Here is an 18,759-nt window from a genome sequence, read left to right on the forward strand (position 1 = left end):
AATGAGAGCAGTTAATGCTACACCTAAAGTCAGTGTGATTATGCATAGATTGAGAGAGAAAGAAAACATGATGACAATTATTGGAAAGAATTACAAAAGTACTGTGCCCTCAAGTGCAGAAATGCAATCTCATCATATTTACTCACTTTGTCATATAAGCCAGATCAACAAAATAAAATACATTTTATCTCAAAAATATCTACAAGAACTCTTCAAGAATAAACTGCAGTTATTTCAGACACAAGTCCTAATGATTCAAGTTCTGAATAAACTTGTGGGGAAATCCAAATTAAGTTCAGCGTTTAAAGTGTTGATGTGCTTGTGGTGGCCCATGTATTGGTGATGTGCCAATAGCCTTTTGTTGGATGACAATAATACAATCCAAGAATATATCTTTATTTGAAATTTCATTACTAATTCAAGTCTAAATTTCCAAGAATGTTATTTTGGAAGAGCACATTGTATTTCTAGTGAATAAATAATTTGAGTAAACAAAATTCCAGTGAAATGAATTTCTGGACTCAAGAATAATGCAAATGATTCTGCTTAGATCTTAAAGCACAAATGAATAATTTTCTTGAAAAACAAGATTATATAGTCCAATACTTGACCACAGGTCACAATTAACATTTTTCTAGGGACCCTGAGTGGCCGAGTGGTCTAAAGCACTCACTGTTCCGGATCACTGCCATCTCACCTCTGTTTGCATGGGTTCGAGCCCAAGGCTCGGCTAGCATGGGTACATGGGAAAGCCTGCCAGTAGCTTCTTGTGGGTTGGTGGTTCTTCCCTGGGTTTTCCAGGGTTCTTCTCCACCAGTTATACTGGCCGCCATGTATAGCCTATCTTGTGCTGAAAAATGGTGTTAAACCCTAGAACAACAACAAAAACAACATTTTTAAAAAAAAATAAATTATTACCTAATGGAAAAAACCTAGAAGGTTCCTAATCTTTTACAAGATAGTTATAATTAGAATATAAAATGTGGTAAATGTGTCCTTGACTCAGGCAAAATAATAATCCTAATAGTTAAACCATACTCATGGAGAAACTATTTAGCTGTGTATTAGTTGTTCACAGAAGTAAAAAAAAATAATCAGCGATTAGAGTCAAGTAGAAAATGAACTTGATTTTGGACAAGGTGAAATCCAACATACAATGTAACATTATCAATAGCATAAAATGAAATAAGAAAATATTTTTAAAAATACCTAGCAAACAACGCAAATAAAATGTACATAACAATGTGTATTCGGTCAAAAGAGGAGCTTAATTTATTGTCTATGTGTATTTGGTCAATGGAACAGCTTAATTTACCATCTATGTGGAGTCAGAAAAAGGATAAGTTTAATTTACCATCTATGTGGATTCAGACAAAAGACAACCTAATTTGACCACTTAGTCAGACTTCAAACCTTTATTAAAAAAATTTATCATAAAGGAAGAACATGTATCAAATATTTTATTTACATGGAGTAGCTTATTACACCACATGGGAGTATGGCATGACCTATTAAACGAGGCCTGTCTATCTTTACATCAATGATTTTGAAAACTAAAATTTTTGCAGTGATGATTGACTATACTCATTCTGAAAGCTATTCTCAGAATAATGTGTACCTCAAGGCAGCATATTGTCAGTCAATTTGTGTACCTAAGGGCAGCATATTATCAGTCAATTTGTGTACCTCAGGGCAGAGTATTGTCAGTCAATTTGTGTACCTCAGGGCAGCATATTGTCAGTCAATTTGTGTACCTCAGGGCAGCATATTGTCAGTCAATTTGTGTACCTCAGGGCAGAGTATTGTCAGTCAATTTGTGTACCTAAGGGCAGCATATTGTCAGTCATTTTGTGTACCTCAGGGCAGGGTATTGTCAGGCAATTTGTGTACCTAAGGGCAGCATAATTTGTGTACCTAAGGGCAGCTTATTGTTAGTCAATTCATGTACCTAAGTGCAACATATTATCAGTCAATTTATGAACCTCAGGGCAGCATATTGTCAGTCATTTTGTGTACCTCAGGGCAGGGTATTGTCAGGCAATTTGTGTACCTAAGGGCAGCATAATTTGCGTACCTAAGGGCATCATATTGTTAGTCAATTTATGTACCTAAGTGCAACATATTATCAGTCAATTTGTGAACCTCAGGGTAGTGTATTGTCAGTGGTCATTTTCAACATCAAAATAACAAGATAGTGAAATAGCCTAATTCAGAAACTAGCAAGTACCCTTACTATTGGAAAGTCCAAATACAAGAACTGGGAGTACACATACTATTGGAATGTCCTAATACAGGAACTGGGAAATACTAATACTTATGGAATGGCCTAATACAGGAACTGGGAGTACACATACTAGTGGAATGGCCTAATACAGAAACTGGGAAGTACACATACTATTGGAATGGCCTAATACAGGAACTGGGAAATACCAATACTAGTGGAATGTCCTAATACAGGAACTGGGAGTACACATACTATTGGAATGTCCTAATACAAGAACTGGGAGTATGCATGCTGTTGGAATGTCCTAATACAGGAGCTGGGAAGTACCCATACTATTGGAATGTCCTAATACAGGAACTGGGAGTACACATACTATTGGAATGTCCTAATACAGGAACTGGGAGTATGCATGCTGTTGGAATGTCCTAAAACAGGAGCTGGGAAGTACCCATACTATTGGAATGTCCTAATACAGGAACTGGGAGTACACATACTATTGGAATGGCCTAATACAGGAACTGGGAAATACCAATACTATTGGAATGTCCTAATACAGGAACTGGGAAGTACCCATACTTCTGGAATAGCCTAATACAGGAACTGGGAGTACACATACTATTGGAATGGCCTAATACAAGAACTGGGAAGTACACAATCTATTGGAATGTCCTAATACAGGAACTTGGAAATACCAATACTAGTGGAATGTCCTAATACAGGAACTGTGAGTACACATACTATTGGAATGTCCTAATACAGGAGCTGGGAAGTACCCATACTATTGGAATGTCCTAATACAGGAACTGGGAAGTACCCATGCTATTGGAATGTCCTAATGCAGGAACTGGGAATACACATGCTAATGGAATGTCCTAATACAGGAATTGGTGTTATTGGGCTAGGGCAAATTAAAGCCTCATACAAAATGCATCCTTAATAACATACATAAGGTGAAACTTGTTATTGTATACTTCTTGCAATGTGAATATCTGTCATGTTTGACTGACCATAGCTGTTGATTTTGGCACAGGGACATAGTAGAATAACTTAAACATAAAAAGTAGGTTTCAGTGACTTAATTTGGCAATGAAACATCTGGTTGGACGCAGTGAAATGCTGTCTTATAGTCAAGAAAATAAGGCATACAAAGCAAAGCTACAAACTAGACATTTCTCACTCGATCATAATGTGTGATATGCAGGCAAGACAAAAATTATGTCATCGAGACATTCAAATAGATGCAGCACTTGCCTAAAAATATTTCAGAACTTTAACTGATAATCAGACTTGTGAGATTTAACAAGAGAATGGTGGCAAAAACAGTTACATGTATCTTGATTTTAGCATGCAAACAATAGGCACAAAATAACTTTATAATGACAATAAATAAACAGAGACAAAAACATTTGCGTTTTACTTTGAATACATCCAGTCATGCTTTATTCCTTTTGAGAGTCCATGCATACAGGTCTTTGAATACGTCCAGTCATGCTTTATTCCTTTTGAGAGTCCATGCATGCAGGTCTTTGAATACGTCCAGTCATACTTTATTCCTTTTGAGAGTCCATGCATACAGGTCTTTGAATACATCCAGTCATGCTTTATTCCTTTTGAGAGTCCATGCATACAGGTCTTTGAATACGTCCAGTCATGCTTTATTCCTTTTGAGAGTCCTTGCATACAGGTCTTTGAATACGTCCAGTCATGCTTTATTCCTTTTGAGAGTCCTTGCATACAGGTCTTTGAATACGTCCAGTCATACTTTATTCCTTTTGAGAGTCCATGCATACAGGTCTTTGAATACGTCCAGTCATGCTTTATTCCTTTTGAGAGTCCATGCATACAAGGCTAAGGAACTTTAGATGGTCCATGAATATGAGTCTAAGGAACTCTTGAGAGTCCATGCATACAGGTCTAAGAGACTTCTGAAAGTCAATCAATATGGGTCTAAAGGACTTTTGAGAGTCCATGCATATGGGATTACTAATGGAACAGAACATTTCATGAAAATGTCTTCGGTAAGAAATCATTCTTAGACTCATCTTAAGGTGGAGTTATTTCCAAAAGTATTTGTCAAAACATTTTGTAGCTATATGCTCACAATTATATCTATATATATATATATATATATATATATATATATATATATATATATATATATGAAATTATAAAGAAGCTTATTCACAAATAGGAAATACAAATACACTTATACCATGCAGTATAACTTGATTATACTTTGTTGACCCAATACTTAACCCATAGCACACTTCAGATGTTCATTTTATTAATTTTGACCCAAAAGAAAAAAATACTAGTAACAAATACATTTGTATTCTAAACGAACTCATTTGTTTGATAAATACAACTCGGTTTTCCCCAAAGAAAGAGAAGAGTTTATTTCCTAAAATAAAGTCCAATATGGCAACCAGACTCTCCACAAACACACCCCAGCTATTCAAATAGTCTGGTTGAGATAATTTCCGGTTTAATCAACAGTAAGTCTACATTACGTTTTCATTAGATCAGTACAACATGCACATGATATGTATATTTATTTTACTTTTGTTATCTAATGTAGATAATAAACTCTGCATTATGCTGTTTTCTTGAAGTTTTGTCCCTTTTATTTTTATTTCGTCTCTGCATATAAAAAAAATTTTTTTTATTTGATTGTATTCTCTCCCTAACAACGAAAATGAGAGACATTATTGTAGACAAACTTATCATTCATCCTTAAACATACCGTAATAAAAAGCCAAGATTGTGATTGATGGCTGCTTACTTGATACTTGGCATCTTGCAATGTGGTCTCTGAAACAACCTTGAAAGCATTGCGACATTTGTCTTTTTTAATATGGTCTCTGAGACAACCTTGAAAGCATTGTGACATTTGTCTTTTTTAATATGGTCTCTGAGACAACGTTGAAAGCATTGTCTTTTTTAATATGGTCTCTGAGACAACCTTGAAAGCATTGTATATTTTAATATGGTTTCTGAGACAACCTTGAAAGCATTGTCTTTTTTAATATGGTCTCTGAGACAACCTTGAAAGCATTGTCTTTTTTAATATGATTTCTGAGACAACCTTGAAAGCATTGTCTTTTTTAATATGGTCTCTGAGACAACCTTGAAAGCATTGTCTTTTTTAATATGGTCTCTGAGACAACCTTGAAAGCATTGTGACATTTATTTGTCATTTTTAATATGGTTTCTGAGACAACCTTGAAAGCATTGTCTTTTTTAATATGGTTTTTGAGACAACCTTGAAAGCATTGTCTTTTTTAATATGGTCTCTGAGACAACCTTGAAAGCATTGTCTTTTTAATATGGTTTCTGAGACAACCTTGAAAGCATTGTCTTTTTAATATGGTTTCTGAGACAACCTTGAAAGCATTGTCTTTTTTAATATGGTTTCTGAGAAAACCTTGAAAGCATTGTTTTTTTTAATATGGTCTCTGAGACAACTTTGAAAGCATTGTCTTTTTTTAATATGGTTTCTGAGACAACTTTGTAAGCATTGTCTTTTTTAATATGGTCTCTGAGACAACTTTGAAAGCATTGTCTTTTTTAATATGGTTTCTGAGACAACCTTGAAAGCATTGTCTTTTTTAATATGGTTTCTGAGTCAACCTTGAAATACATTGTCATTCATACCACAAAAGATAAGCCATCCTTAGTACAAATACTTCTACATAAATAGGTACAAAAATGCAAGATATTTGTTTTTAAAAAGTCACAAAAAACACAAAAAGGTTTGTTATGAAGCATAATGAGATAGATTTATTTCTATATTTTAAAAAGGAAGAAATTTTTTAGCAAAGCTTAACTAAACATAATAATCACAGATTTATATATATTCTATAAAGGAAAACAAATTTAGCAAAGCTTAACTAAATGTAACAATTAGATTCACATATATTTAAAAAAGGAAGACAAATTTTAGAAAAGCTAACCTAGTCGTAAAAATCACTGACTTATATTTTAGAAAGGAAGACAATTTTATGACAAAGCTTAACTAGTTGTTACAATCACAGACACAAAGCCATTAGAGCCGCAGATGTCCTCTTAGTCCGACAAACTAAACACAAGAGATGCCATTATGTAACAGATGGCACACTGCCTGCAAATAAACTTCGTCTGATTAACAGCTGGTAATAGATGTGTGTAGTCTGAGCATTACTCAACTATTGTAAGAACATGTACTAGAATTGCACAGTTACACCAAATCTTTCCATCTAAAAAGATGACTGTCATATGAAGAATATATTTGCATATATGTATAAGATTATTAACTACAGCTATTTTGTACGTAAAGCACGATAAATGCAAAACAGAATATTTTATGAAAAGTACATCAGTTAAATCGCATGGAAACAGTCTTCTTCAGAATAAGAAATCATGTAAAATGAGCAGCCAGTGTTTATGATCTTCAGCAATACAAATGGTCCCTGCCTGTAAGACATCAGTGATATTGAAAAGGCACAATGTATGTTTTACTCATCAAACATAGGCAAGTTTACATTTAAATTGTTTGTTTCCGATAAAAACCAATGACCTAGGTTGAACCCTTGTACAAATATGCCTGTAGCTTCTGTCATATCTTGTGATAAAGTACTTTTTCTTGTAGGTTTAGACAGAGGTGGCGTTAGGAGTACGTTCATCTGTTTTGACATGAAACATTCTAGTATAGGAGGAACATTTGGAGGAAATGTTTAACTAGTGACATCACATACAAAGAGAAGTTATTTCTATTATCATCTACACTGACATTTTTCACTTCACAAATCCAATGGCCAATAAAACTTGCAACATCGTCGAATCATTTCTGTGATCTTCGAACGCACACACTAAGTGTAAGCCCTAAATAACTATATATATATATATGAATGAAAGTACTATACATTGCATCAGCTGTGTCTATTGATGGTGTTTACTTCTCTATTATAGTTGTACATCTCTCGAACTTTTAAGACTAAATTGTAACAATTGTTAACAGTGTTACGGTAAATTAGGTGTAATCTTGACTAACCAATCTATGTAAATTTCAGTCTTGAGTTCTTTCCATCCATATAAATGCCTACAAGCTTTTGGAGGTTTATCTTCTTGTACTCGTTCCAATCGACATTGCACTCGAGAGCTCGTTGTAACTCTTCTTCTGATGGATAAGGGGATACCTATTAAAATTTTATTAAAAAATAAATGAATTTAATGACAAATATTTTCCCAGCTTTACTGTAAAATCATCAGGATACCACTTGTGAAAACAACGTGTGGTCGTGAAGCAAAGTCTTACATTTTTATTCATTTGATTATTCTTTTTTGTGGCTTGTCTTGTGTGTGAAGTGTACTCTTACTTAAAATTCATTCAGCTATTTGGTTTTTTTTGGCATGTTTTATGTGTGAAATGCATTCTTACATTTGTTACGAGTCTAGACTCCTACAAAAAGTAACAGAAAAGAGTGAAGACAACAAGCTTTGTAAAATATTAACAAAAACTTTAATTTTCCTAGAATATCAAGTGAAAAATGAGAAAACAGAACTTATGGTTTTACGAATCGAATCAAAATATAATCCAAGAATTACAAAATAGAAGTCCTCATAGTAAAAATCCTGAATGAAACTGAGTTTGAAGCCCGGTGTAATCAAAAATGGAAGACGATGACATCATTAATAGTCAGTGAAGTGCTGCATTGTCAACAGCCTCATGTAGAATCACAGAAAATATTATTCCAATTTTTTAAATCTGTATAAACTTTGATAAATGTTCTTGTCAAATAGATATTTTATAGCACTAGTATTTCTAAGAAAATAAAATAATTAGCCCAAGTTGGACACAACATAAACAACTTGACATCTGAAGTGTAAAGGCATGGCTAACAATTCTTTCTCATCAGTAATAATTCTAATTAAGTTGCAAAATAGATTCCCAGACAAGGTCAACCTTCTAGAAATGGAAGGTTGTTACATGATAAATGTCACGTAATCCAGGTATGACCCTGACTTAATAATTCTTACTTTGAGAAAGAATTTTAAAAAAATAAAAAACTTGTTTACTAAAACTGTTACTGGTTTTGAATCAAGATCAGAAACTAGATGCAGTGTTTCTATTATTATGTGTTTACCGATGAATATTTAAAAAAGTAAAGTCAAACAGAACTGAACTTAACTATAACAAAAATCAAGTCCAATGAACAATATTACATTACAATAGCATGTAATGGAATAAAAATAAAAAAATTAAAACGACAGGCAAACAAATTAAATCAAATATACATTACACATTAGTATTCATTCTGTTTTAGTGGTTTGTCTTGTGTCTGAAAAGTACTCTTACATTAGTATCAATTCAGTAACTCTCGTTTTATGTATTGTGAAGTGTGTTCTTAACTTAGTAGTCATTGTCATCTATATCTGTATTATGTGTATTATCATTTATGATTAAAATTTTAAAGGTTATTTAATTAATAATATTTTAGATACTATTATTCTTTTTAAATGGGTTTGTACTGTAAGATGAGTCGTGTATCAATTGCTTAGATCCATTCATAAGTCCTAAGGTTGAATCCGGGTAAACATAACGTGCTGTGAATGGAGGTCATTTTTTTTTTTTAAATAAAGATTAGACTGACCTAACTCTTGATTAGCTAGTGTAACCCACGTGACTCCTCTTTACCAGTTCGAGGTGCAATGTAAATGAGTCATTGAACCGTCTTTATGTTTTAGTACTTACAACTTAACATTCTATATAAGAAAATTATTGACAATTAAATTAAGTCAAATATACATAATAATTCTATATAAGAAAATTATTGTGTGGAATAAAGCATTCTAACTAGATCACCAGTCCTGGAAGAGTTATATTGAGAATTTAATATAATTTAATCCTTGGTTGGATTTACAGTGCTGGAAATATTCAGATTAAATGGAACAAGAGCTGTGCAGAATTACTGTGAATTAATTTAATGACTTTTTGGATTTGTAACTGTTACAAGATTTTGCTGTGATTTAATTTAAAGATATGAGGGGATTATACCATATACCATAGTGATTCTTCTGCACTGTTGATACATCAATACATTACTGACCATCATTTGGAATACCTTTAAATTCATTTTACTTGTTGGTTTTGTTTATTTTGTCATATGATCGAACCTTGGCAGAGTCATACCACAGACTTACAAAAATGGTACTAACAGCTGCCTCGCTAGGCGCTCAGCATTAAGAGTTTAGTGTTAGGACTGGTCGGCCTGGTATCAGGATAATGACTGGGTGTGACATCATGCTACATGTCTGCGGCAAGATGCTCTAGTGATAAACATCACTATAAACTGCCACAATGCAGACATTGTAGAGATATGACTGAAAAAGTGTTAAAGCTACGTTAAAAATCCTAATCACACACACACACACACACACACACACACACACACACCCCTTTTGTTGTATTTGTAACTCATTCGGATTACTTGCTACTTTTGGATTTGATAGAACATTTAGGACTTTAGGATTTCAATGACCGTACCGTATGTTATTTTTCTTTCCCATGTTGTATTTTAGGCAAATAATTTATGTTTTCAAGTATACACTACTTTTTGGTTTTGCTCGTTATTGTTAATTATTGTATGACCATAGAGTAGTAACATCATTCAGTGACTATGTTTGTGTTATTTCCTGAGTATAAACAAAATTTAAATCTCAAATATTTTCATTGTTAATGCATTATTAAATTAAAAAATGTCTGACTTAAAAATCGAAGAGAAAATAAAGCATGAATAATTATTGAGGTATAACACAGCAGTTATTCCATGTAGCTAAGATGTTGTAAATGAATGACTGCAATGAAGTTAAATTTGACATTTATATGCAATATACAGTTATATTCAGTATACATTTATATGCAAGATATATTCATATGCAATATACAGTTAATGCAAGATATATTCATATGCAATATACATATGCAATATACAGTTATATGCAAGATATATTCATATGCAATATACAGTTATATGCAATATATTTTTAATTGGCAATTAACAGTAGAGTTCTTGATAAAGCAACTTGAGGAAAACAAATAAGCCACAATCATACATTTTAACATGACTCTTCTTTCCATAAGAAATTTTTAATTACCTCTTGCCGCAGTCTTTCCAATAATGCAGGTGAACAATTTTCTCTATAAACTTTCTTACTGAGCATCACACACTCGGCACCATTACTGACAAGTATCAATGATGGCTGGTTCTCGAAAAAAACTTGAGCAAGCCCCTGAAGGGAAAAAATCATCCACTGTAGGTAACATTCGAGTTTTAAAAAGGCCCGCATGGCCTTTATGTGCTGCGAAGCAAGAATTTATTAATACATTGTAGTTTTATTTAGAAACCAAAAACTATGTTCCTTTCTACAACCTGGATGCTTAGATTTGTTGAATTAGAAACAGAGAACTAAGTTCCATTTTCATCAACCTGGGTGATTAGATTAGTTTAAAATTTCACCAGCATTGCCATATATAAAATGATGGAATTAAATATAGTTTCCTCAGATAATGAAACAAACTAGAGACTTATACTTGTGAAAACTGATTTGTCACCACTTGCATCCAATGAGATCTAGGACAAGTGTCTGACTCGATGATTAAGTGCTTTGATCCGTGTTAACGATTTCTTCCTGATCCTATCAGCCTGTATGATTTCTCCTGGTCCCAACAGCTTGTGTGATATCTCCTGGCCCTAACAGCCTGTATGATATCACCCTAGTTCTAGTAGCCTATGCTAACGTTTTTCAACCTCAAATAAAAGTAGTATTTCCAAATAAGTATTTTCCTTACGAATGCCTGTCCTTTGGTCAGCGTTTGTATTGTCATAAACTCAGGGTTAAGATCTGCTGCCGTTGTCTCCTTGGTCTGAAAAAGGGATAGACAAAACATTATAGTGGCTGACACTGAAGATTGAACATTGTAATATCATTTTCATCTCTACAAGAATTACTATGTCCAGTTTTAACTTTTGTAACAGGACGTTTATATAAATCTACTGAAAAATGAAGAGTTAATTAATTTTTTCAGCTGTATTATGCTTGGTACACCCAAGAGGTCTCATACCGAGTGGATCAAACACCTGCCTGAACTTGGCTTGATAGTCCATGTTTTCCCCTATTTCTAATGACCTCAGTACAGTCGTCACTTCAAAGTTCTTAAAAGTTAAAAAACTACATTATATTTTTTCTATAATCACCTAATGACCAAACATCGCAAAACTATTTTCAAATGTACATGGGGGTTTTCTTGTTTCATTTTTGTATGACTTATTAGTAAGTCTTATCGAGCCGAATATTAGTTCTTCACGCAATGCAATGCAAAACATGACCTAAACACATAATACAAAACGTTATTCCTACCTTAAATTACTAAACAGGCCATCCTACAAATATCCATATAATTCCCAATGTTAATAAATAAAGAATTGTCCATTTTACGAAGCTAATTCATGTTGTCATGAAGAATCATAATCATGAACATTATTAGATCTGTTCCGAGAAATTGATTAATTAATGTGGCTGAGAAATATCTCCCCAACACCGACTCCCAATAATCAATAAATAATTACTTAAATCGGTCATATTTGTTAGGAAACGTAACTGCAAATTTTAGGTATATTCATTATTATTATTATTATTATTATTATTATTTTAAGTTAGTAAAATTATGAACTTTATTAAATGATGACAATTGGAAATAAAAATTTAAAATTTTATTCTTCAATTTTAAAAAACAACATAAAATACATGATTTAGGGAATTTCCTTTTTACTTGTAAGCTCAAATGTATTATTGATCCTACCTTGCTTTTCACCGCAGAATCGAAATCATCTATTATGGTTCTCTTTCCGATCAGGCCTTCAGTTTCATCTCTGGGCGTTTCTATAAAATGCAGAATGTTTGCAAACATTTAAACCAGAATAATTAGAGAATCGAATTTTTTATTTTTATTTTCCAGAAAATTCATTAAACTCCTCGACCTCTCCAAAATTCATGTATTTGTGTTAAAAACGCTTGCTGCTATAGCCATAGATCTTCACCGGCAAAGATCAAAGTACTAATGAGTAATTTAAATAAAAACCCAGATCATTAACAAGGTCAACTGCTTGGATAACGTGACTATTTTAGTGGTTTTATATTCACTTTTGTGGCTGCGTAACTACTCCAAATTATGACACGAAAAATCAAAGCAACCAAAGGAAGCTCTACCTGGAAAAGCAAAATATATGGTTCCAACCGGAGAAGGCCCGTCTACAAGTTAAATACATGGTTCTAGCCCGAGTAGGCCAGTCTACAAGTTAAATATATGGTTCCAACTGGAGAAGGCCCATCTACAAGTTAAATACATGGTTCTAGCCCGTGTAGGCCAGTCTACAAGTTAAATATATGGTTCTAGCCCGAGGAGGCCAGTCTACAAGTTAAATATATGGTTCCAACCCGAGGAGGCCAGTCTGCAAGCTAAACATATGGTTCTAGCCCGAGGAGGCCAGTCTACAAGTTCAATATATGGTTCTAGCCCGAGTAGGCCAGTCTACAAGTTAAATATATGGTTCCAACCCGAGGAGGCCAGTCTACAAGTTAAATATATGGTTCTAGCCCGAGGAGGTCAGTCTAAAAGTTAAATATATGGTTCTAGCCCGAGGAGGCCAGTCTAAAAGTTAAATATATGGTTCCATCCCGAGGAGGCCAGTCTACAAGTTAAATATACGGTTTTAACCAGAGGAGGTTCACACTTTAAAAGCATAATATATGGTTACAATCTGAGTAGGCTCGCCGTTTACAAGTCAAATAGATGCCTCCAACCTGAGAGGGCACACCCCTTACAAATTGATTAGACGATCTATAGATTTACAACCTAGGAGGCTCACCACTGACAAGTCAAAAATATGGTTCCAACTGGAGGAGACACATCAGTTGTACAGTCAAACATCGACGAGGCCTATCCTTTACAAGTAAAATATATGGTTCATAGAAATATTAAGACCATTTCACCAGAGATTTTGAGACAAAATATTTCCTGTTGCTCTCTGACTGAAAAAAAGTTGATCCTACTGTCAACATGTTATATGTCATTTTACGAAAGACACCCTGTCCATAATAATAATAATAATAATGTTTATTTGTAATGCACGTTACTGGCCCATGATATATATTCATGTATCATACAGTACAAAGTGAGTTTCTAGTGCGTAACAAAATAACATCGTGTCTATTGGAAGTGTAATACACGAAAGTAATCATTATTGAATTTTTCAAATTGGGTGAAATACATGTATATATTACAAAGCAATCACACAAACTAATTTATAGAGAACCCTAAATCCTGCATGGAGGAAGTTTTTAATATTGACCTACAGTCTTGTTTAGCAGTAGTCGATGATAAAATAGTTTCTCTAATCTTTAAGTCTTTGATGGTAAACATTGTTAAATTAGTCATCAGAATTTTACTGCTATCACTTTGTATAAAAATCATACATTTTTCTAATGTTGGATTTTTATATACAAAGGTGGGTGAATATTTTCTTCATAATTCTTGACATAGCGGAAAAACAGTAATAAAATGGAATTCATGTTTGACATTAACGTTACAATTTGAAACAACCTTTCTTCATAGTAAATACTTTCATATCTTCCTGCTTTACCTCTGATTGGCAAGTTCCCCATTCTAAGCATAGTAATTATAAAACAAAAATCGCTATCTCCTAACAGTTCTAGATATATTTGACAAGTGAAATATACTCCCAGTGATCTATAGAAATGCAGTCTTTCCATCAATTTAATCTCATCCTGCAGCTTTTGCCGAAACGTATCTTCAAATCTCTGGCAGAACAATCTAAGAAATGTATTTCCATCATTTGCGCCCTGAATACAGCAAACATTGTCAAATCCAAATGTAAATAGAAGCTTGTTAGTATTGTTAGCCCAGCAATCACAATTCGCTCACACACACATCCAATCTTAACTGTAAATCGTAGCATTGTTTAGGATATCTGTTTTCTGGAAGTTTTAGATTTCTTAGCCAATATTTCAAACATGTATATCTTATGCTATGCATGCTAATTCTTCTTAATTCATTATATACGAATGCTTTAGGGGTAGATGTGCCAAGAATATATTTCCAAATGACAAATGAGATTTTTCAATTTTATTGGCATCGTAAAACCCCCAAACCTCAGCCCCATAGCTAAGGATGGGAGCTATCTTCGAGTCAAACTGAAAGCAATCCAGTTACGGGTAATCTGACAAATTTTGAAAGACTTTGCTTCAATACTTGCATAGCCTTCAGCGCCTGTAAGGATCCATTTCGATGGCCCATATACCAAGAGTTATTTTTAAGAAAACAAGCATCCTAAATATTTATAATATGATTCAATTTTTACCTCTGTATGGCCATATTATCATTTTTCGTAACTTTTGAGATAATCACCTCTGCGAAATACCACCACGCTTGGTCTTTCATTATCACTTTTAATTTCCATTTATAATAAAAATAATAATAATAATAATAACAATAATAATAATAATCCGTCTCGAAGAAAAATCCTCTCCCGTACCCAAACCACAAAAAAACAAAATTATCGGTACGTACTTCTCCACGCCCTTCCTCTAAATAGTAATTCACAATGAATGTGTATCGTTGTTTTTAGTAATTCATGTAGGGTGTGTATCGTTGTTTTTAGTAATTCATACTGGGTGTGTATCGTTGTTTTTAATAAGGTATATATGGTGTGTATTGCTATTTTTAGTCATTCATATAGGGGTGTATGGTTGATTTTTGTAATTCATATTAGATATGTCTCATTGCTTTTAATAAGTTATATAGGGTATTCATAACAGGGTATGTATCATTGTTTTTAGTAATTTCATATTGGTGGTATATGATTATTTTTAGTAATTCGTATACGGTGTGTATCGTTGTTTTAGTAATTCATACTGGGTGTGTATCGTTGTTTTAGTAATTCATTCATAAAAGGTGTGTATCGTTGTTTTTAGTAATTCATGTAAGGTGTTTTTCGTTGTTTTCAGTAATTAATATAGAGTATGTATCATTGTTGTATTAATTCTTATTGGGTATGTGTCGTTGTTTTTAGTAATTCATAACATGTGTGTATCATTGTTTTTAGTAAGGTATATATAGGGCGTGTATCGTTTTAGTAATTCATGTCGGGCATGAATCATTGTTTTAGTATTTCATTCATAAAAGGCGTGTATCGTTGGTTTTAGTCATGCATGTAAGGTGTTTTTCGTTGTTTTCAGTAATTAATATAGGGTGTGTATCAATGCTGTAGTAATTTATATTGGGTGGGTGTCGTTGTTTTTAATAATTCATATTAGATGTGTATCGTTGTTTTTAGTCATTCATAAAGGGTAGGTATCATTGTTTTTAGTAATTCATATATGGAGTGTATTGCTATTTTTAGTAGTTCATATAGGGTGTGTATCGTTGTTTTTAATAATTCATATTGGGTGTCTATCATTGTTTTTAATAATTCCAAAAGGGTGTGTATCGTTGATTTTAGCAACTCATATAGGGTGTGTATTGTTGATTTTAATAATTCGTATTGGGTGTGTATCATTGTTTTTAATAATTCCAAAAGGGTGTGTATAGTTTTTTTTTTAAAAATAAGTCATATCAAGGTTGTTTGTAATTCATAAAGGGTGTGCAGTGTTGGAATAATCCCCGTGGACGCCCTTAGGTCCTTAGGCAGTCGAAATCTTGGGGCCCCCCCTCACAAATTATCTCCTAATAATTTTTATCAATATTTGTTTGATCCATTGTCGTAGGACCCCTTAGTCGGTGCCTACTCTGCTTATTTGGTAATCCGGCACTGAGGGTGTGTATCATTGTTTTTATTAATTCAATGTATCGTTGTTTTTAGTAATTCATATAGGGTATGTATCGTCGTTTTAATAATTCATATTGGGTGTCCATCGTTATTTTAGTAATTCATATTGGGTGTCCATCGTTATTTTAGTAATTCATATAGGGTGTCCATCGTTATTTTAGTAATTCATATAGGGTGTCCATCGTTATTTTAGTAATTCATATTGGGTGTCCATCGTTATTTTAGTAATTCATATTGGGTGTCCATCGTTATTTTAGTAATTCATATAGGGTGTCCATCGTTATTTTAGTAATTCTAATTGGGTGTGTATCGTTGTTTTTAGTAATTCATAAAGGTTGGTTTATCGTTGTTTTTAGCAATTCATATATGGTGCGAATAGTTGTTTTGTAAATGCACAATAGTTTTCCAGTTTGTATTTGTATTACCTTTCATTTGCATGATATCCACTGATATTGAAGGCGTTGTCGTTGTCTGAGTAACTGATTTGCCTCGCCTTTCTGAATACAAAACCTGAAATAAAATGTGACATCGTTCTAAGATAGTTTTATACAGGGCATATTTAGTTTAAACATGTTATTTTTTTACACACTACCATGGGACTGGGAACACGTTATAAACACTTCAATTAGCCCTCTCTCATGTGGCAGAAACTAACAATGAAAAAATATAGTGATGATGATATGTGTGTGTGTGTGTGTGAAATTGAGAGAGAGAGAGAGGGGGGGACAGACACATTGATAGCAATCGCAATTTGAATACGTTATTGAAACCGTTCGGAATCATTTATATATTTGCATACATGATTTAGAATTCTTTCATGTGCACCGCCCTTTCCGCAAAGTAGTTAATCTAAGCTAACAGATGGATTTGATGCTGAGCGTAATTTTCTCATCAACTCGGTTCGTTGCCGACTACTTGGGACAGAACCTGAAGAAATGCATGGTGCTTTCTACTGCACTTCAGGAACAAACAGTGATCCCAATAAGTTTAACGCGGTAAATAGAAGCATTTTACTGGATTTGATATTTGGACATGAACATTTTAAAGCATTGTAAGGCATGCAACCTTGGGTATCTTGTTTAAGATTGTTAAAATAAGGCTAATGTTTTAGTAGAATTTACCCTGAAATTGCAAGTAACTATAGTATTGAATGTTGAAGGTTATAATTTGTTTGTTTGGACACCGGAAGGGGGTACTTCAACGAGAATGTCCAGATCATGCCCCAATTTAATTGTATATTATGATAAGAATGTTTGTCTCCTTGGTCTTGACTGCAGAATGTTACACCCTGTTTCAAAACAGCGAGTATGGCTACTCGTTCATTTTAGAAGACACGCAACTATTCTGGCTTATTCAATATTGGCATTATAGATGTTATACATAGTTCTGATCAAAGTTGCCCGCTAAGTTTCTATTTTAGTTTTTAAAGACTGGCGGCTATTAAAGATAATACTGTTTAAAGATTGAGTTCAGATTGACGGTCCACTTGATATCTGATTAAAGTACCAAGACGACGATGAGAATCCACATACTTATGATCAGCAATTTCAAAAACAAGTTCAAAATAATTATTACAAGGACTTTCTTGTTTGTGGAAAACATAGCCACTGTTTTTTGGTTTTTTTTGTATTTTTCTTCTTCTTCTTTTTCTGGATTTATGTAGTTTTAATAAGATCATAATCACTAGTTCTGTTTCAGCATGATAATGGGAATGGCAATGCAGAGATGACTTGTAAAGAAAAGGGTGAGAGAGATCAAACAATCGGCAATATCGGTCACGTAGATTAGAAATAAAAGAGGTCAAAGTATGAATCATTGTGGCACACCAACATTTATAAATATTTATCGTAAATGAATATCATGCGAAACAGCAATTTGTTGTTTTTTTTTTACAAACATAATTTTCAAACCATTTCATCAAATTTATAAAACATCTTGTTAGTTCAATTTGAATAATAAACGCCTGTGACAAAATCGATCAAAAGCTTTTTATTAGATCAGAAAACACAATATAAGAGTAATGTGATTGTCTGGTAACTTACGTATACATGTATTAATATAGAGTTTAATAAGTAGACAAACAGTGGAGTAATTAGGACGGAAACCTGGCTGATACTTGTAAAACGACAGGTTTTATTAAATGCATCATTCCAAAACTTTGCTACACAGCTAAGTACACGGAGTGTTCCATAATTGGAAATTCGTGTAAATCACAATTTCGCAATGGGATGAATATGCGAAAGTTTCCATTTGTCTGGATTATTTCTTTAAAAACAGATTAAAAAGAATAGTATATCAGGTTTTAGAATGTCAGAGTGAGTAATTCGTGATGGGTTCCTTATCATATTCCGTAGAATATATCTTGACATAACACCAATTAATTATGCAGAAAATGTCTGAGTGAGTCTAAGATATAATTATAATAGAAATATGTTAATACGTGTCACATATGATATAAATCGAAGTTTAAAAAATTTCCCAGTAATTTGTAGGAGAGGAGTCTGATCTTCACTCTGCATCTACGGCTACTTTAAACCAGGGTAACATCTACGGCTATTTTATAACAGGGTAACATCTACGGCTACTTTATACCAGGGTAAAATCTACGGCTACTTTATACCAGGGTAACAGAATTTCAATCCGCAGAAGTTG

At 33.3% G+C, this 18,759-nt stretch overlaps 1 protein-coding gene across 3 annotated transcripts in view; it reads right to left on the bottom strand.

Moving 5' to 3' along the window:
- Positions 1-2,720: 2,720 nt before the first annotated feature.
- The window catches only part of LOC149788562 (uncharacterized), a 92,004-nt gene continuing 75,965 nt past the window's right edge, over positions 2,721-18,759 (bottom strand). For 2 of the 3 annotated variants that reach the window (XM_089974599.1, XM_089974597.1), the window contains 5 exons: positions 16,533-16,617; positions 12,063-12,142; positions 11,052-11,126; positions 10,358-10,492; positions 5,974-7,398 (listed from right to left, as the gene is read on the bottom strand). In XM_089974599.1, coding sequence (XP_089830725.1) covers positions 7,258-7,398; positions 10,358-10,492; positions 11,052-11,126; positions 12,063-12,142; positions 16,533-16,617 — 516 coding nt within the window. In that variant the 3' untranslated portion in view covers positions 5,974-7,257. Of the gene's footprint in view, positions 4,150-5,973; positions 7,399-10,357; positions 10,493-11,051; positions 11,127-12,062; positions 12,143-16,532; positions 16,618-18,759 lie in introns of those variants that run through there. The other variant, XM_089974598.1, reaches the window with a different exon arrangement.

Source organism: Sinohyriopsis cumingii, chromosome 11, assembly GCF_028554795.1.
Source record: "Sinohyriopsis cumingii isolate HCF-2022 chromosome 11, ASM2855479v2, whole genome shotgun sequence".
In the NCBI taxonomy this organism is placed as follows: domain Eukaryota; kingdom Metazoa; phylum Mollusca; class Bivalvia; order Unionida; family Unionidae; genus Sinohyriopsis; species Sinohyriopsis cumingii.